Source organism: Aquarana catesbeiana, linkage group LG13 (assembly GCF_042186555.1).
Source record: "Aquarana catesbeiana isolate 2022-GZ linkage group LG13, ASM4218655v1, whole genome shotgun sequence".
In the NCBI taxonomy this organism is placed as follows: domain Eukaryota; kingdom Metazoa; phylum Chordata; class Amphibia; order Anura; family Ranidae; genus Aquarana; species Aquarana catesbeiana.
In genome coordinates, this window is record NC_133336.1 from 160414728 (window position 1) to 160436052 (window position 21325).

General features: G+C 39.8%; 1 protein-coding gene across 27 annotated transcripts in view; it reads right to left on the reverse strand.

Annotated features, from left to right (window-relative positions):
* Nucleotides 1–21325, reverse strand: part of GPHN (gephyrin) — an 877053-nt gene that overhangs the window by 202968 nt on the left and 652760 nt on the right. For 15 of the 27 annotated variants that reach the window (XM_073610658.1, XM_073610659.1, XM_073610665.1 and 12 more), the window contains one exon: nucleotides 13745–13801. The exons of the other annotated variants lie outside the window; for them this stretch is intronic. In XM_073610658.1, the coding sequence (XP_073466759.1) occupies nucleotides 13745–13801 (57 nt within the window). The remainder of the gene's footprint in view (nucleotides 1–13744; nucleotides 13802–21325) is intronic. 27 annotated transcript variants of the gene reach the window in all.

Here is a 21325-nt window from a genome sequence, read left to right on the forward strand (position 1 = left end):
GTTCTGACTCTTATCTGCAAGGTATGCAGGGAGGCTGTATGATCTCGGACCGTGTCCTCTGTATCACCGAGCCGACTCTCCGTCTCCGTAACTCTCTGGCGTATTTTATCAAAGTCCTGTCGAATCCGACCAACCTCCAGCTGGACCGTATCTATCTTGGTAGTTAGATCCGACAGAGATGACTGACATCCAGTGATCGCCCGCATGAGGGCATCGAAGTTGCTCTGTTCCAAGAGCGCTGGGGGAGCGGTCTCCGTTTGGGAAGCCATACTGTGTCTGCCTGTCACGTGCGGCGCCGTCTCTCCCTGAGATTTAGAGGATCTGGGAGCGTTCACCCTCTGTTGTGCCTTAGATTTGTGCCCCGTTCGTCTCATTCCCCAACATAAACAGTCTAAGGGTATATTAGCAGACCTCAGGGGTCTCAGGGCATATAAAACAGGATAAATTTCCCCCGCTGGAAACAGAGCTCCTCAACAGTGCGTCCTACTCCGCCGCCATCTTGGCCACGCCCCGTGCAAAGGCGTATTTGACCCCTTGGGGTTGCATACAGGAGTTGAGCGACCATTGCATGCGGTGGTGGGAGCACTCAAGATAAAGAGTTCTTAGAAGAAATATCACTGTGAAGGATTCTTCACTTATTGATTATTGGACTTTTTTCATTTCACATTGCATTATTTTATTTTATTTTGTATATTGCACTATATTGTGCTATTGCACATCAGCCTAGTGCCTTGCCATAAAAAATATTTATTATAAAATTTAAACGCCAATGTACTCAGAAAGGTGTACAACTTCAGGCATAAAAAAAGCCCATCAGCAAGTGTGTGGCTTACACCTTTCAAGGGCAGTGCCCTCTTCATCAGTGCTAAACCACGACACCCTAACTGCAGTATATAAATAGTAATTGTAGAAAACATAATTAAATGTAAGACCCACCCTTAAAAAGAGGAGGAGTCATGGTGCCCAACGCATCCAAACAGAAGCACAAAAAGCATTAAACCTTGTAAAGCAGCAATCTAACCATATTGCCCAACTGTCTGATAATCCATACACCAACATAATGGCAATATGCTATACACAATAAGCCATGAAAATATGAATATGTAATATTACATATAAAACTGAACCATTGAATGAGTGCATATAAAAATAGTTATACACCTTTGGAGTTTTAGTATAATAATAATTTTATGGTAATACAGTAGGCCATGCTCCCTCTATTTTTGTCTTTTCAAAGTTTTACCATGTGCTTAACTACCTGCCATTGCCTGTATCTGATCTTCTGTGAATCATCCCTTTGTCTGTTTTCTGACCATGTTTCTGCCTGCTGCCAGGACCAAACCTTTACCAGTTTACTAACCTCTCTGCCTACTGCCTGGACTGAGCCTTTGCTTGTTTGGTGACCATGCCCCTGCCATCTGGTTGTTTTGTGCTCTCTGTACTTCCTTCTGGTTACTCTCCTGTAAAGGTACCATCCCTGCCATCCTCTGTAGACAACTGCATTCTCTTGTGCCACAGAGACTTTTTGTCTTATCTTTGCTTGGTCACCTCTGCTACCAGCTCAGGAAACATAGCATCATATAGTAGGTCCTGGGGCAACCAAGCACTGGTAGGCCTGCTTGCTGTAAGGGAATGGGGGCTGCAATATGTGAAGTTACAATCACCAAACATTACAACTACAAACTGGTTCCTTATTGTTACAGCATGCTTCAAGCTGGATTCTCTTGTGACAGTAACAGTTGTGGTTACTTTAAAATACATTGCAATGTTACATGCACAACACTGATTATCATTTAACCATATGTGTCTATATATGTTTCATATATAATTTTTTTACAGAAGATGGTTGGAAAAGAAAGAGCTGGACATTTTTTGAAAATGAAATAGCAATAACAAAAGGAACACTGTATGGGCAGATGGGCCTGTTGATGACCAAATCAGCAGAGCAGTGTCCACAAAAACACAACCTTGGCCACCGACATGGGGATGGGATAGAGTGGACACACTTCAGATGGTAGAAACCGGTTTCACCGGCTTCCACAATCCTAGGACCACGATTCCTACCATCTGACGTGTCTCAGCTCTATTATCCCCATGCAGGTGGCAAAGGCTGGGGTTTGTGGACACTGCCCTGCTGATTCAGTTGTCAACATACCCAACCACCCATACAGTGCCACTTTTGTGAGTGCTATTTCATTTTCAATAAATATTTATATTTTATACATGCTACTCTATGGTGGATGGTAGTTTATGTAAATAGGACGTGCAATATCACAGATCTTTTTAATCTTTGAAACTTTCCTTGAGCTTCAATGGGATTTTTTTTAATATTATTGGTTCACAATCTGTTAATAACAAATATCGCCGCTGATGTTGTGCACTGTACATTTTGCTTATGTGGTAACAATTTTTTAAACAATGCTTTTTTTTATTTTACTTTTTTTGTTTTCCAGAACAGGGACACATTTTTAAACATAAGAATTGAAACTAGGCAAGGATAATAATAATATACTGAAGTGTATACTGTAATACTGGATAGAGAAATATTTAAAACTTCAGAAAAATATTAAGGACCTTTTCATACCTATGCACTATGATAACACGCTGCTCTGTGTGGTGAATTGCCATTCCTTGTCAATGTCACCCAGAACACTGTGCAGTAGCAGTAGCTGTCCACACAGTGCACCAGTGTATACCCATTAGATACTTATTTTGTTTAAACAGTGTTGTTAAAGACAAAATGTTTGATCCAGCTGACATTTAGAGCTTTCTCTTATGGAGTAGCAATGGGTGGTACTCCAAGCATTGCCAAAAAGTGTCTTCAAATTGCACTTCCCATGGTGTATTTTTAATTAGTAAAATCCTTTTAGGTCTGCTCACATAATTTGGTCACAGAGTGTTAGTGTGTGACATAGTAAAACATTACAGAAACTTGACACAAATTGAATTTTTTTTTTTAAAACAATATTTTTAAATGTGAAATAATTTTCTGACTTCATGGACATTTAAAAGCTTCATGAATGGTAGTGTGTAGCAAACCATATCACAATCTAAATTATATCTTTTTTGTGTTTAAAAATGTTTTAAAAAGCAAAAGAATTTGAATTTAAAACTTATAGAGCAGCAGTGTGATACTGCAAAACATCCCTGTAACTTGTTGAAAATGATTTTTTGGTGGACTGGGGTTAGCTCCTGCCTCCAGAAGGTTGGATTATAAGCAAAGCCAAAGTAACAGAACTCATATAGCAGCTATATCTCTATATATACTGTATATAATTGATCAAAGCTCAGTACACTGTAGCTACCTCTTGAGGGGGCAGTAAGTGTCTCTACTGCAATTAACAGCTGATGGTAATAGTACATCGCACTTACAAAACCTAGAGTTCACCTTAGCAGCAAAAGTTTTTGCTGAGTGTTCATACCTAAGACCCAACTCCCTGCTCTACATGTGTCAATCCAGACTCCCAACGCTGTAAATTCATTGTAACAGCATCACTCCACTTAGTGTCACACCACACCCACAATTTGCACAAAGCTACTTACTTCGAGGCCCACCTCCAGTCTTTTAGTAGATCAATCCAGTGTGGCTGTGTCTTGTGTTTATGGTTTGCAACAATTACCCCCTTGCTGGAGGGTTTACAGTCACAACTGACTACAGGTGTTAGACCAAATCTGAACTTGTCTCGGAAGCAATAAGGGATTCAGAAGGCGATTCCTTTTCCACAATCACCCTCTGGGTCTGATTCTAAGCATGTGTGGTCACACTTGCCTCACCAGATGCCTTGGCTGCTGTGCACTGTTCCTGTGTGAATTCCCTCTCCTCCCTAAATGAAGGGAGGAGAGGGAAATTAAACCATATTTTTAGCAGAGAGGAAATGGCTTGACACAATTTTGGCTTCCCTAGATACTACATAACTTCCTCTCTAGTCTGAATTTGTGAATTTGTAAAGCAGATGGCACCAGGAGGACCCAACTTTATCCTCCTTTAAAAAGTGTCAGTGATCTCTGTCACAGATTCTGCATCCTTTAACCACTTCAATACCAGGCACTTAGACACCTTCCCGCCCAGACCAATTTTCAGCTTTCAGCGCTGTCGCATTTTGAATGACAATTGCGCGGTCATGCTACACTGTACTCAAACAATTTTTTTATCATTTTGTTCCCACAAATAGAGCTTTCTTTTGGTTGTGTTTGATCACCTCTGCGTTTTTATTTTTTGCACAACAAATAAAAAAAGACCGTAAATTTTGAAAAAAAACTAGTTTTTCTTTGTTTCTGTTAAAATTTTTTGTAAATAAGTACGTTTTCTTCTTCAGTGAGGGGCACTAATATGGCTGCACTGACGGGCACTGATGGGCACCAATGAGGTGGCACTGATGGGCACCGATAGGTGGCACTGGTATGCGGCACCGATGGGCACTCATAGGTGGCACCGATGGGCACTCATAGGCAGCACTGATGGGCACTCGTAGGTGGCATTGATGGGTACTTATGGGTGGCACTGATGGGTACTTATGGGTGGCAAGGGATGGGCACTGACAGGTGGCACCAATGGACACTGATGGGTGGTACTGATGACACTGATTGGTTGCACTGATGCCACTAAGGGTGGCATTGCTGGGCATCACTGCAATATACTGGTGCCAATCAGTGCCCATTTGTGGGCACTGATTGGCATAGCCTGGGCACTGACTGGGCACATTGGGCACATGTGGATGGCCATGGGGTACATACCTGGCCATCCACATGTTGCCCCTCTCCCTGGTGGTCCTAGTGGCGATCTCTGGTGGTCCAGTGTGGTCATTTGAGGGGGGGGCTGCGCTGATAAACAATCAGCGCAGACCCCCCTGTCAGGAGAGCCGCCGATTGACTTTCCTCTACTCACGTCTGTCAGACGCGAGTGAGGAAAAGCCGATCAACGGCTCTTCCTATTGACATCGTGATCAGCTGTGATTGGACACGGCTGATCACGTGGTAAAGAGCCTCCGCCGGAGGCTGACACACCGCTCCACCGATCGCTGCGATGCGCGCCCCCGCGGCATGTTATCCTGCTGGACGTCATATGACGCCCAGTCAGGATAACTGAACCACTGTCAATCTGCTATAGGCTGGGCGGGAAGTGGTTAAAGATTTGACAGGCAAAAAACTGGAGTCCCTGTCCAGACTATTTTTTCTGATGCTGGCTCCGCTTTGAGGCCTGTCTTCACCTGGACAGTATGTGTGTTTCCCTTACTGTGACTAAATAGGCTAGTATACTGAAGGTTCTCCCCAACATCCAACTGGAATGACCAGAAAAGGAAATATACCATTGCACTCTAAGCAGCAACAACTTTTATTTATGTGATAGCATCAGGGGTCATTTCTGAACGTTTTTGACCTGGAAAGTACTTTTTCAGACTACTATCTATTCAAAAGTTGCTTAGATAGAAACATTTGCTACAGTCCAGAGTGAAGTGGTTCATTTCCTTTTGCTGTGGTGCAACCGGTGAGATTAGCACCCAGAGATTTTACAGTGGAGTCTATGATGGGACCTTCAAATAGAATGGTATACATATTTCTTATCCAATTGGACCAATTCTTGCAAATCTATCTGCGATTCCCCCCTAGAAACAATACATGTGGTATTTTGGATCAGCTTGGCAGCTGTGGCACATAGGAGGGTACTTTGGCTCAAACATTGGCCTGCCAACTTGACCTTGAAAAATCCCACTGCAACTTCATTTTACATGGCAAAGACTATATAGGGCTTCTCTGGATGCCATCCTCAAGGGAAACATGGGTGAGAAGCACACTCATCTTCTCCATATTACACTTGTTCACACAAACTAAGTCAGTCACTTTGTCAATAGAGCTGAACAATAAACTCCTCTTTACATTTTAACCATTTGAACTATAGTATTTATGTTACTGTGCTGCTATCTTGAGTTTTCAGGCAGAAATGCTTTTCTTAGAGATTATTGTAAGGACTAAGTAGGAGGGGCTACACAGTTCTCAATATAAGCCTGTAAAGACAGGACTCAGGTGGATTGTACAATGGGACTGACATACCAACCCAAGATCATGAGCCCATTCCTGTGATCACTGAATGCCTCGAGTCCTGTTTCCAAGGAAAGTAGTTTACTGGATCAAAAGAAAACTCAGTATGTGTGTGTCCCTATTGGATACATGCTATTATTAATGTTTATGCTCAAGGTAAGAAGACATAGCCTGTGCATGTGTGTCTAATCAGTGGTAATCTATAACCACTTGCCGACCGGCTCACGCTGATATACGTCGGCAAAGTGGAACAGGTGCGCAAAACAACGTACCCGTACATCGCTGCGTCATCGGCGGCTAGCATGTGCACCACCGATGCACGGCCGGCGCTGGAACGTGCCTGCGGGTTCTGCGGACTTGGTGTCCGCCGGTGGCCTGCGATTGTGACACAGAGGGGCAGAACAGGGAAATGTCTATGTAAACAAGGCATTTCCCTGTTCTGCCTAGCAACATGACAGGGATCTACTGCTCACAGTGATCGGGAGCAGTGAGCTGTCATGTTCTAGTGAGCCCATCCCCCAATACATGGCCTAAACTGAGGAAGACTGAATACAAGTGAATAATTGCGCTGATATTAACCTCTTAATAGCGCACCTTAGTGTCCTAAATTACCATAAATATGTGACTTTACAAAACATTATCTATAAATATATGACTGTGAATAATTAATAAGCAGTCCTCCTTAGAATTAACATACACTTAATAGATGAATAGACACAGATAAAACAACCATAAATTATGTACCAAAATTGTCCTTTGTAAAAGAGTATCAGGATCTTATAGGTAAGCCAAAATAAATGATAGGAGGTTCAATGATGAGTGTGCTTTAAAATAAATAGCAACAGGTTCAATACCAATTTCACAATTAAACTGCCGTTGGTTTATGGTGGGATATTTTCGTTTTTCAGCAAATTTCCACGATATGCAAAGCAAACACAGAAAACAAATCCATTGCGCAGAGATTTAAACCAGAGTGATGTTAAATGTAATAATACTAATCTCACTCACATATCCCCATTCGCATGATCGCATGAAAGAAAAATGATCAGCTGCATTCAGCTAAGCGCTGGAGGCTCCTCATCCATCGCCAGTGCAAACACACACAGACACTGCTGGAAAAGTCACAGGCTCCTCCTCCTTGGACTGAGGAAGATATTTGTTTTTTTAAATATTTTTGGGGGATATCTATTATAGCAAAAAGTAAAAAATATTGCTTTTTTTTGTTTATATAAAAACCGCAGAGGTGATCAAATACCACCAAAAGCAATCTCTATTTGTGGGAAAAAATTTTGTTAGGGCACAACATCGCAGGACCACGCAATTGTCAGTTAAAGTGATGCAGTGCCGTATCGCAAAAAAAGGGCTTGGTCAGGAAGGGGGTAAATCCTTCCGGGGCTGAAGTGGTTAAAGAGTGCTTTTCATGTTTTTTTTTCCTACAAATTCTTTAAAACCTCATTAAAATTAATCTTTGTGAAATTAGCAATGAATGGTCAATAACCAAGTCAAAAGCCACAAATACAGATGTTATCCAGTGCAAGAGAATATTAGCCTGAGTTTGTTATCTATTTCAGGACTTGCATAGTGTGCTCTCATATTCATTTTTGTAGGTTAGGGAGAGCAGACAAAATGATCAAAATTACCTGTCTTATTATAGATTGATGGCGGTTCAAATAATTTCAAAACCCCTTTAATAAGCCGTTTCAGTCTAATGAAAAAAACAATAGGTCATCTGAAGTTCTTTTTATCAGGCCATACTTTATTTCAGGAAAATTTGGTAAAGATCAACTTAGAATTTTTTTTATATATAGAAAGAGTGCAGTGCTAAAAAAATAAAATATATAATATAAAAGTGCATTCGTGTGAATACAAACAAATAGGCAGACAATCAATTATATTCAATTATATATAAACAATAATAACTGTGAACAAAGTTTGAAGACACATATGCAAAATTACATCATATGTGAATAAAGTACAACTGTGCAAACAAAAAGATCATATAAAGCTGGATTCCATCAAAGAACATCCCATGGGAGAAAAGAGTGTTTGGAAAGGATGATCATACACCTGACTGAGTGACACCCATCACCATAATCAAAAATGGAGGCTTACCGGAAAGCCAGCGACCCCTCTTACTCAGAGAGGTCACACAGCGCTTAGCTGGATCTCTGATCCACTGAGAAAGAAACCCGGACGTTCCACTCCTATGGCCGTGGATGGTATACACCAGGAGGTTCACAGGAACTCAGGATACAGGATGCAGTATTAGGAAGCCTCGATAGCAAAGTGTTTAGGAGACAAAAGGACTCCACATAGTGTAATACTGTCTCAACATCCGGTTTATTAAACAGTAAACTTACATAAAAGTCCAAGCTATGATCATGTCACAATCAACAGATCAGACAGATACGTTTCTCGTGAATTTCAAGTAGTGATTGCACAGACGCAGCAGCATGTGTATGTAACTATCCCGACAATCGTTTTGTCATAAATTACATCATCAGGGGTACCAGAATTTTTTTTGACTGAACAGGTGAAATATTGCGCAAGCCTTATATCAGCGGTATAGGTAAATGCAAAAACGTTTCAAGTTATCATTACCCTAAAGTTTCACATAAGTTTTACATTTCACTTTGCACTTGATTGAATAAACAACCATTTATTCAAAAAATGATGGCAACATAAAATGTGTGTGTTCTCTTTTAAGTAAGACTGTCTTTTTATACCATACAACATATTTCTAATTGTAAGGGCCGTTTACTATTTTGTGTTTCTTTCGTTTGACAAACAAGTATGTTTTTGCAGCATATCCATTTTACAACCAATTTTATTATGCCCCAACAGGCACACATTTTTTAGGTTATTATGGCTAAGTTAAAGGTCACATCACAGGAGTTAATCATGCAGAAATTCTGAAAAATTCTTAGGGTTCTGAAACGTGTTATCAGTAATTTATATCTCCCAACACATAAATGACCAGAAACAAATTACACTAGAAGGCTAATAAAGCAGAACTATATTAAAAAAAAAAAAAAAATTAATCCACTTATATATTCTTCAATAATCTTTACATGTATTTTTAAAAGCTACATCAATCTGTCGGTATACGAGTCTGTAATTCTCTGCAGGAGTCAAACAAAAAGATGAAGGGACAGATGGTGGATATAAAAATGGACAAAATCTGGCTAGCTAATACTACTTGTGATTAATCAGTCGCAATACATGTATGATGCCTATTAATTACATTTTGATAAAATGGGTGTTCAGGCCAAAATATTAATATGCATAATACACTTGTTCACACAGACTAAAGTACAGTCACTCTTAATTAGCATAATCAATAATTCCAAGGGATTCTTAAAATTTACCCTTAAAGGGGGTAAAAAAAAGTATTGCTCTTAAAAGAAGCCTTCTACATATAGGAGCTATTGCTCTTATCAATAAACAATGCGTGGAAAAAAAGGTTAAATATTAGGTGCAGTAACCCAAGGCAACCAATTGCAAGTCATTAAACAATGGTGTTGCTTCAGCAGAATGAATTCTTATGAGCTGCTATGAGTTCCTGCACTTACCATTTATCACTTTGCCCTTTGAATGGTTTAGAAAATAAGGCTCTATGTTAGTTGCATCTGCATTGTACTCTCATCAATGTGGGGTTGTTTTTGCAAAGAAACTAATAGTATATGGATGTGTTGCATTATGAGGAGTTGGTGAGTAATCTCCATTAGCAACTGGGAATATTTGTGTATATATATATATATATATATATATATATATATAAATATCTTAGAATAAGAAACAAGGTTAAGGCCCCTTTTACACTGGGGCGATGGGGGCGTCGGCGGTACAACAGCACTATTTTTAGCGCTGCTGTACCGTCGTTCTTGCAGCGGTATTCGGCTGCTAGCGGTGCGGTTTTAACCCCCGCTGGCAGCCGAAAAAGGGTTAAAATCCCTCGTACAGCGCGGCTATAGCCGCGGTATTGCCGCGCTGTCCCATTGATTTCAATGGGCAGGAGCGGTGAATACACTGCTCCTTCACCGCTCCAAAAAAACGGTTTGCAGGACTTTTTTCACCGTCCTGCCTGCGCACCGCTTCAGTGTGAAAGCCCTCGGGCTTTCACACTGAACAAACAGCGGAGGCTGTTTAGGGGCGGTTTGCAGGCGGTATTTTTAGCGCAATACCGCCTGCAAACCGCCCCAGTGTGAAAGGGGTCTTAGTGTGTATGAAATATTGTTGTTGGTAAGGGGTTACCATAGCTAGCTGTACACATATGACAGGCTTTAGATTGAGAACCTCATTCATTCAACAGTTCCTTCTGATCTGCAGGAATGTTAGGTGTGTGTGTGATATGGGAGATGCTCTGCTATTTACCTGTCGTAAATTCAAATGCAAGTAAGAGATACCATCAGAGTTAAATACTGTAGTGGAGACTTCACAGGGCCGAAATCATTAGCTAGATAAAGGCCTTGTAGCCCCCTGTGTTAACCAACCTTTATCCACTTCAAAGGGTGTTTGAAATACTGAAAATATTTCTTTGATCTGTTCAGGAATGGACAATTTGCCCCGGCTATGATCATGCATAGTAAAGTGCCCCATTCAAGAGAAGGTGATGACCTTCTCTTTAATTAATTTCTCTTCAAACTAATTATCTCCCCAAGAGAGGAGGTGCTAGTGAGGGGCAGAGCCATGCTAAATTAAGGGGAAGGGGAAATTGTCCAATCTTGGAGGAGATACGCCCGGAGGGAGGAGAGGGGTAACATCCTTCCACCAATCAGGGGAGCCCTGTTGAAGTCAATGAAAGATGGGCCTATAATATTGTAAGGTACACACAGGGAAGAGAAGGAGTCATGAGTCTGACGTGGGCACACACATCATTACTGGTAAATATCAGTCAGCTCCCAGCACTTAAGGTATACCTGCTTGTCATATGTTTGTTTGATGTTTGTATTTTGATCTATTGAGGGTTTTCTGAGTAATTACCAATGGGCTTTAGTAGTTAAGCTGAATGCTTACATACTTAAGTGTCTTTGACCCTGACTCATCAAATTTCAAGCAGCTTTTAAGGTATGCCAAAATGGCCTTTCAGTCAACAATACTGTATTTCATTAAAAAAAAAAGGAGGGGGTTTTGGGATTTTAAATGAGGCACATAACTACATGTGCCTCCATCCCTAACTATATAGGAAAAGAAGAGGTTTGGGACTTTGAATGAGGTGCTAACAACTAACAATTGGTAAATTGAAACCAGGGGCATAACTACCACCATAGCGACCCATGCGGGCCGAGTGGGGCCAGTGAGGATAAGAGCACCGCCGGCACAGTCTCCCAGCCAGGGGAAGAGAGAGGAAAGGAAGAGGCGAGCTGTCCGTTTCAGCAGAGAGCTGAATTGCCCGATGGAAGAGCTTTCATTAGAACTTCCTGTGTTCCCGGGGCTCAAGTCACATAGCTTCACCTTTTGGCCCGGTGCCTTTGATAGACAGAACACCGATCCAATGCGGGACATGTGACGTCATCAAAGGCGTCAGGCCAAGAGGTGGGGCTATGTGACGATGAGCCCCGGGAAGACAGGAAATTCAAATGAAAGCTATTACAGCGGGAAATCACGCTCTCTGCTGATCCGGGTGGCTTGCCTCTTCCTCGGCATAGGTGGGGCTGTATGGGGCACAGGCAGACCAGGCTGTATTGGGCACAGGTCACGCTGTATGGGGCACAGGTTACGCTGTATTGGGCACAGGTCACGCTGTATGTGGCACAGGTCACGCTGCATTGACACTAGGGGAGCTGTAAGGGGGGGTTGTTTGCAGGGGGGCCCCATACAACATTTTGCTATGGGACCCTGCTATTTCTAGTTACGCCCCTGATTGAAACATATGAACAGAGAGGTAGTGCATAAAAACCAGAAACAATATTAAAAAGTATTTATTAAATAGCCCCAACGGCAGATTGTAAAACATCATGTTTATACTTACAAAGATACATATGATAAGACATATACATCGCAATCATAGCACATGAACATGGGCATATAAAACTCAGAGCTGGTTGCATAAAAACTGGATATTACTATTACTGTAAAATCTACATGTACGGGTGCAGTTTGACACAAGAAATTGCAGCCTAATTTGCTTGATGTTCCTAAACCGGCCTTTGACCCCTAGCACCACATGCAACACTCTGCGCTAAGTAAACATATGTAGCAGAATGTATCAATTTGGTGGGAATTTTTCCTTTTCTCCCCCGCTCCCTTTCTTGTCATATAGAACATAAATACATATATCCTTTGTCAACCATTCAACCTTATTGTTTGCATACTTTTTGTACATATGTTTGATTGCACCTGATCCTGAGGAGGTGGAGCGTATTACCACAAAATGCGTCAAGCAAATTAGTTTGCAATTTCTCGCATAAAACTGCACCCTCACATGTGGGTTTTACAGGAATATTTGCTATCGTGTATCCAGTCTTCATAGTCATCCTAAATGTTCATGCAACCAGCTCTGAGTTTTATATTCCCATGCTCAGGTGCTATGATTGCTTTGTATATGTCTTATCATATGCATCTTTGTCATTTTTAAACATCATATATTACAACGATTTACAATCTGGCATTGGGGCTATTTACTAAATACTTTTTACTATTTCTGGTCTTTATGCACTACCACCCTGTTCATGTTTCAATTTACCAATTTATAGTTACACACCTCATTCAAAGTCCCAAACCTCTTCTTTTCTTGTATTTCTTTTAGCATGCTTAAACCCCATTGAAGTTTAATGCATTAGGGCTTATGTGTTTGTATAAGCACCTCTCTAATTTCCACCCTAGTGCCTGGAAAGCAGGCTGTTCTAGTGGGTGTTTACTTAATTCGTTTTTCCTATAAAGTCTGAAGAGTGACAGATATTTTTTTCAAAAGTGACTTAATAGCAGGAATCTCTTGACGTGACACATAAGTGAATAAAGTGCTTTAGGGTCTGTGTAGGCAGGCTTTTCACATTACTCCCCATGCAAAGTCAACAGGAGTGTATAAGCAGCTTGAAATAGGTTTAGTCAGATTAAAATGAGGTCAAATGTATGTTAGCAGTTCACTGCAGGCCAAACACATCTGCCAGTGAACTCTGAAAGATCTCAGAAATGTCTCAAACTGATCTGAAATGCAAAAAAAGCAAGCTGCATCTGTCCATTGACACAAGCCCAAAAAGCCTGCTGATACGGGGCTTTAGAGAGCTGCCTGAAGGTTTGTGCACACAGAGAGGCTGCAAATAATTTTGTCTTTTTTCAGATAATCCTACAATCTGTCTTTTCTCATTTTAACAGCTAGTACATGCAGTTGTTTTACTGTTAGGCTGACCTAAAATTGCAGATATGTACTGTTTATCACATTTGACCACTTGGATCATAAACCCCTATATACATCTAAATAAATAACCCCCTTTGTATTTTTATATTGTCCATGAGTGATCATAAGTCTCAATGACTTGATTCCAAATAAATCAACATTGTGGCCAATACACCAAACAGGAAGTTACCTCTTCACTGAGCACTATAAACAGACTAGGGTTGGCATTTTTTTGTTAATTAAATTAATTAAAATAAAAACAAATTAGACAAGTAAAACAAATAAGCTACAAACAAAACAACAATAAAATAAAAATAATAAGACAAAGGGCTTTAGTATATATTTTTACATAAGGTTTTAAAGTATATTTACTTTTAAGGATCCAACTCTATTAGTAACGGCTTTGTTTTCATCCGGCCTTCTAATTTGCTAAAGAACAGAGGTAATTGAAAAAAAAAGAATAAAGTGTACTTTGAATGAAGGTACCATATTGCTAGGCATGCAAATATTCAGCTAAGCAAGCTGTAGAGATGCTAAACTACAATAACATAATAGAGAAACAGAAGCAGTATAGAAAGGTGAGCAGAGAAGCAGTTACAACAGAAGCATTTTCATTTGAGAGCCATTCAAGAAGATGCTTGGTTTTTGCATAAGTCATCAAATGTTTCTTTACAGGTGCAAAATGTAAAAAAGTTGCCTGCAACCTAATTAGGCAGGAAATGAAAATCTTTGATACAAGTTTAATTTTTCATGTATATCAGGTATATCTTCTCCATGCCCGATAATTGTTTGATGTGAAAGTCCATTTAATACTCAATTTGGGCAGCAGAAATGAGAATGCACAGTGGTGCTTTAACACTTCTGAACCCTTTTGCGTTACTAAGATCTCTGCATAAATATGACTTAAGACGTAATCTGTTATTTGCCAAAGTCCTAAAATTAACTAATGTGATGTCATGCTTGTTACTAAGCTAGTGAAGCGTGGAGGTAAATTGTTTGAAAATGTAAGTAAAAAACATATCGCTTGGTCAATTACTGAAACTGAGGAAAATTAGTTAGTAGATATTGGTTTGTGGTAAAAGAGTGTGAACCTTTGCCATCAGTAACTGGTGCGTTTCCCTTGGGCAGCAGTAACTGCAACTAAATGCTTCTGGTAACTGTGACGATCAGCTTGGAGGAATTGTAGCCTATTACTTTTTACAAAACGGCTTCTACTCAGTGATACCGGTCTGCTTTTTTTAATGGAACTTCCTGCTTTAGGTCCTTCCACGACATTTCCATGGGATTAAAGTATATATATTTTTTGTAGTGGGACATTTTGATTCACTTCTTGTCCCATAAACACAACAGGAACTGAAAGAAAATATTGTAAGACTGAGTGTCATTTTCAGATAGTTACGGGACGACTAGAAAGGGTGAATCTTGTAAATGGATACACAGCCAGCAATAAAAAACATGACAGTGGTTCTAAGCAAACCTAAAGATAGTATGGGCTTTAAATTCCGGACTTTTGGACATTCCAAAACATTACCAATTAACTGTACCAAAAGAAGTACAAAGGAATGCATTTCATGGCACCGGCAAAAGCCCTGGCCAGGAAAACGTTTTGAAAAGTGGCTGGATAATCCAATTCTCACTGAAACAGAGACAGATGAGTATAAGACTAGAAGGGAGAGCTCATTGTCATAGGAGCTTTGCTATAAGTGTAACTGAACCTTTGTTGCAATAATACTTAACTTTATTGTTCTTTAACCACTTCCCGACCGGCTAACGTACATGTACTGCGACAGGTTGGTGTTGTAATGTTGTAATACGTTCGCCGATTTATGTGGGATATTATACTATTATATATATGTACACATACAGTAAAATATTGACCTAGCAGAAACTACGTCCCTGGGTACTAGTATATCAAAGGGGACTTGTTGATGTTAATATGGAAGAATACAGATTAGGAATGTAGGTGTTCAGGTGGTATATGTTAATCTAATTACACATATCAAAGAGGACTTGTTGATGTTGATATGCGGGAGTGCAGATTGGGGCGGTTTATGACTGCAGCTGTTCACGGCTGGGGGTTGTTGTCTTTCTAAAGCAAATCAAAGTCCTAAATGGAGACGGCCAATCAAATTGCTCAGCCATTCAATGTCTAGTGAATATTACATGGTGTTCAGTCTATAGTCAATAGTTAGGCTTATCTGTGTATGAAGACACAGACCTAGGAACATGGGGCTCTGAATGATATACTCTGCTGGATATTTTTGTCATCTGTGGACTTTGTTCTGTGTTGGAAGTCAATAAAGAGCATCTCTCTGGAAGAATTGGGTTGCTGCGGAAGAGTACTTACTAATTAATTATCATACCCACTCTCTACCTGCACTACATATTATTATATCACTACAGTTGGCAGCCCTGCGTGAACCACCGCATAGTTACGTCGGCTCCTTTAAGAGCCTTAGCAGGCACACGTGCCCCCAGCACGGTGGGGGACCCGATGCATGTGGCCACCCGCGTTTGCGGGCATGAGAGCCAGAACGGAGATCTGTGTGTGTAAACACACAAATCCCGGTTCTGTCAGGGGAGGAGAGACAGATCGTCTGCTCCTAGTAATTAGGAACAGCAATGATCCTCCTCCACCAGTGAGTCCCATCCCCACATAGTTATAAACACACGAGGGAACACATTTAACTCCTTGATCGCCCCTAGTGTTAACCCCTTCCCTGCCAGTGACATTTACACAGTAATCAGTGTATTTTTATAGCACTGGTCGCTGTATAAATGTCAATGGTCCCAAAAAAGTGTCAAAAGTGTCTGATCTGTCCTCCGCAATGTTGCAGTCCTGATAAAAATTGCTGATCACTGCCATTACTAGTAAAAAGAATAATAAATAAAAAAATGGCATAAATCTATCCCCTATAAGACGCTATAACTTTTGAGCAAACCAATCAATACACGCTTATTGCGATTTTTTCCCCATAAATATGTAGAATACATATTGGCATAAAACTGATGAAGAAATTTGTTTTTCAAAAATTTTTGGGGGATATTTATTTTAGCAAAAAGTTAAAAATATTGTTTTTTTAAAAAATTGTTGGTCTTTTTTGTTTATAGTGCAAAAAATAAAAACCGCAGAGGTGATCAAATACCAGCGAAAGAAAGCTCTATTTGTGGGAAAAAAACGTTGTTTGGGTACAGCATCGTACAACCGCGCAACTGTCAGTTAAAATGATGCAGTGCCGTATCGCAAAAAATGACCTGGTCATTAAGGGGCAAATCCTTCTGAGGTTGAAGTGGTTAACTGTGTTTTGTTAGATTAACTTATGTGTTTAGGATTGATGTCTAGCTGCATGACTCACTTTCTCTTAAGCTTCTGTTCTCAGACAATTCTTTGTGGAGTACATTGTTTCATAGTTCCATCAATGATAGCAACCTAACAAAAAGAAAAGCAGGCTCAGACTGTGAAAATATCACCACTGGTGTTTCACAGGTTCTTATGCTGGCTTGCAGTGTTTGCCTTTTGCCAAACCCAATGCTTTTTTATTCAAACCAAAACGTTTGTATGGTTTCATGTGTTCACAAAACATTTTTTCAATAGTCTTCTGACTTATCCATGTGGTCCTTCTCAAACTGAAGATGGGCAGTAATGTTATTTTTGGATACTAGTGGCTTTCCCCTTGCAACCCAGCCATGAACACCAATGTTGAGTGTTTTCTTGATGGTGGACGCATGAATACTGACATAACTAATGCAAGAGAAGCCTTTACTTTCCTAGACTTTGGTCTGAAGTTCCTTGGGACCTCTTGAAGTATTACATGCTGTGGTCTCGGTGGGGTCATTGTTGGTTGGTCACTCCTGGTGAGAGTAATAGATGTTGAATCGTTCCATTTTTATATGATTGACTTGACATTGGACTGGTTGAGTACAAAACTCTGAAGAAATAGCATTTTAGCATTTTTCAGCCCAGTGTTTTTCAGAGATCCTTAAAAATGCCTTCCTAGAGTCTAAGAACCTTGTTGTTAAGTTCAGACTGGAATGGTGAAGGCCCAGATTTCTGACGAATAAATAAGGCAGGTCTTCCAAACTCATACCTGATTATTAACCTATACCTAAAGCAAATTTCCTCTTTGAATTAACTGTTTTTAAAAGGTACATATATGCCTTAGAGCATACTTTTTCTTACAAAGGAAAGTTTAAGTGTTGACTCCCATATTTAATAAGGTTCTCATGGTGTAGTTTAGGACTTGGGTAAAAAACAGTTCACCTTTATGGTGATATAGAAATATTAAAAATTTCAAAGGGTTCACAAAAACGTTAAAGCACCTCTGTTACTGTTCATTGAAACACATATTTAGGCTGTGAGTGTTCAATGAAACAAAATAAAATATAGCAATAAAATCATAATAAACTAAACATTATAGTAGAAATCCAGACAAAATGCCTTTTCTTTTGTTTGGAGGGAAGTGAATTTTTTATTGCTCTTTATATTTTTTTAGTGGGCTCCATCTTTTTCAAATAAACAATATTCCCACAAATGGCTACATAAATGTTCAGACTACTACTCTTTTTATGTTAGGTCTTGTTTACATGAAAACACAACTTGCTGCATTGCAAGCATTTTGGTATGTTGAGGCACACTGCATTAGGCAGAGCATTCAAAATAATTAGTTGTCACGGAAACTCAACCTGAGCAAAAATAGGTCTTGCACAATTGTTTTCAGCCCAGAGCAATGCAAAGCACACAGAGCATATGCATCTGTGAGTTACAAAGCACTGTAGATTTGCATTGGGGGTGTGATTAACTTTGTACTGCAATGCACCACAGCACAAATGTACAGTGCATATGAGCTCTTAGACTCTACAATGTACAAAAGTGCAGAGTGTTTACAACCTGTGGGGGAAAACTTGGATAGATACAAAAGAGAACACATGGCACCAGAAGGCTATAGAAGGAATTTATGTGTATAAAGCAATAGCTGTCTTTTCCAAGTCATACTTTAGTTCAGTATCAAACTTGATAGACTCAATTTACAAAGCTTTCACAATTATAATGATAATACTCAGACATGTGACTCATTTTCAAATCTCACTGGACTCTGCTTAAATGAACAGTCTCTTTTTTACAATAAATATCCAAGTCCTGGGCTTATGATTTAAGTCATAAGAAATTATACAGTATACAATTTTTCTGCTTAATTTCCATTGATATTAGGGTTTAAATGTATAAAAAAAAATACAAATTTGAATTTGTATTATTTTTCTATTTTTTTAAAAACATTTTTTGATGAAGGGGCAAATGTGGCTTCTGAATTGCATTGGCTATTAAGTTTAATACATGTTTGGAATAAAATCTCTTTCATACACTTCAACATTTTGGTGTGGTACTCCAATTGTCTGGTCCAACTATTATAAAATAAATATATGGGCTGCCATTGCTGATATCTGGTAAAACGACAATAGACCCTCTGGTGTTAATGATTTATAAGTGCTAACTTTTCTTTGACTTCACTTGCTGTGCACTTGCTCTAGCTCTAGTCTGAAAGTACTGAATCTGAAGAATTTTCAGAAGGAGGTCAGATTTGGTAGCCTATGCGCCCCTCTTATGGCAAATATACTTTTAAGCACAAACAGGGTTTAAAGTGTATATTATTTATATATATAGTATTATTTTTGAGTATATTTGGCATCATGTCTCATTGTATACCGTTTTCTAAAGCATGTCCTTTTGTGAACCTTTTCCAAGTTTTTATTCTGGAGATACTGCCAGCAACAGCCCTTTGTGTGCAAGCTGACAACACTAAGTTACTGCACCACATTGTGAGTCTGCCATGTGCGCCCTTCAGTTGACTGTTGGGCTGCCTATCAGGTCTAATCAGATAGACAGCCCAATGGTCAACTGCAGAACAACAAAGCTGCTAATTGCAAAACAGTAGTTTAGTCTGCCAGCAATAGAAAGTCCTGTTAATGGCAGGATCTCAAGGTAAGAAACTACAGACAGATTCAAACAGATTCACAAAAATATTTGCCTTTCAAACCTTTATACAGTAATGAATGATGCCAAACAAACTCAAAAAAAGATTTTGGGTTTACATACACCTTAATGATAACAACTCCAATAAACCAATGGAACAAGAGCAACAGTAAAGGGGAACTCTTGAGAAAAAGCTGTACTGTGAGAAATATGTAGGCTACTGTTTCTGTCCTCTTAACTTTGTAAATAACTTGGCCATCATGCCATTGGCCCTAATAATGATTAGAACACGGATCACAGAAATATTACAAGCCAGACAACTATTACTTACAGAAGGGAGTCTGCAATAGCACCCTATATATATATCTTTTAGGACAAGTCAAATGTTATAGTTTAGTAACTGAATAAGAAAAAAAAAACATGTAGACACAATATGCCACAAGAAAATGGGCAGTTTCACAATCAAAGTGGGCTTTCTGTGACCATCTGTAGCTTCCTTTACTAGGCTTGCTGAAATTTTTAGTTTTATGGTAAACCTGTACTGACCTTTATTGCTTTGAAGAAACATGCAAAAATTGTTGAGTCATTCCTCACAAACAGTACATCAATTAGCAATGGATTGTTGGACTTGTTCTTCAGTCGCATCTGCTACAAAAACTAAACTGATATAAGGTTGCTGAAGCACAATTTTATTTATATAGCTTAGCTTCATATAAAAATTGCACCTGCACCCAGCACTGATAATATACTGCGAAAAGAGGCAGAGTAAGTACTGTGATACTACACAGAGCTTAAGTATCAGCTGTTGGATTTTAATTTACTTTTGGAATGTCATTAGAACGCGGACCGTGAACATGACCTGCAACCTTAAAAAGATAAATTTAAAAATTGCCTACGCGATTGGAACGGAAGTTTTTTTTTTGCTGCTGTGATCTGACCTCCTGTTAGAGCATGGCTAGGCTCATTTCCTATGGTCTGTTATATGTGGAAACGCTACTTTCTTGCTCACTTACGAGACGGAATAGAACTACTGACTATGGGATAGGTAGTGTGCATAAATCAGTGCACGTGACTGCAAATAACATGCACGGCTTGTTCCAAATGGAAATGAGGGAGAAAAGGAAAGGTTGGTGAGCTCACGAAGGATGTTACAGAAGGCTTATAAACACAGTAACTAAATTTTATGGAAAATAGACTACAGGGTCATTAAGTAATGGATTTATATGGATCCATTTTGGAAAATAAGCAAATTGTTTAGTGTCCCTTGAAAAATATGTTCATCCCTTAGGCCGGCCATACACGGTTGCAATCTTGGCAGGAACTGGCCAAGATTCGAACCACTAATGGGCAGGCTGAATGTACCAAGCTGATAGACTGATCAACTTGGGAACAAGCAGCCTGCCAGATTCTCTTGTGATTATTGCTAGGAGCCTGCTATAGTCACTAGCGATAATCACTGTCTTCCCTGCCGGGAGAAGAAGATTGCCAATTCCCCTGTCAACACTGCCTGTGTTGATGGGGGAATCATGCAAATTTTTTTCCTGCACCCAAAAGCACCGAAAAGGGTGTATGCACTCATTTTTGAAAAGCAGAAGTAGTGTGTTGCTGTGCACGGTTGTGAACTGCAACACAAGTACATTAATAAAGTGTGTAAAGGTGCCATTAAAGTTATACTAAAGCCTCAATTTTTTTTGTTTAAAAAAAACAGACAAGTTATATTAACCTGCTTCTGTGCAGTGGTTTTGCACAGAGCAACCTGGATCCTCCTCATCTCAGGTCCCTCTTCAGTGCTCCTGGCCACTCCCTCCTGATGAGTGCCCCCACAGCATGCAGCTTGCTATGAGGGCACTTGAGCCAAGCCGCAGCTCTGTGTGTCCATTCAGACACAGAACTACGGTTAGGTCCCACCCCCTCTCTCTCCTCCTTAGCTCACTGACTTTGATTGACTTTCTCAGCCAATGAGGAGGAAAAGTCCAGGGCAGCCA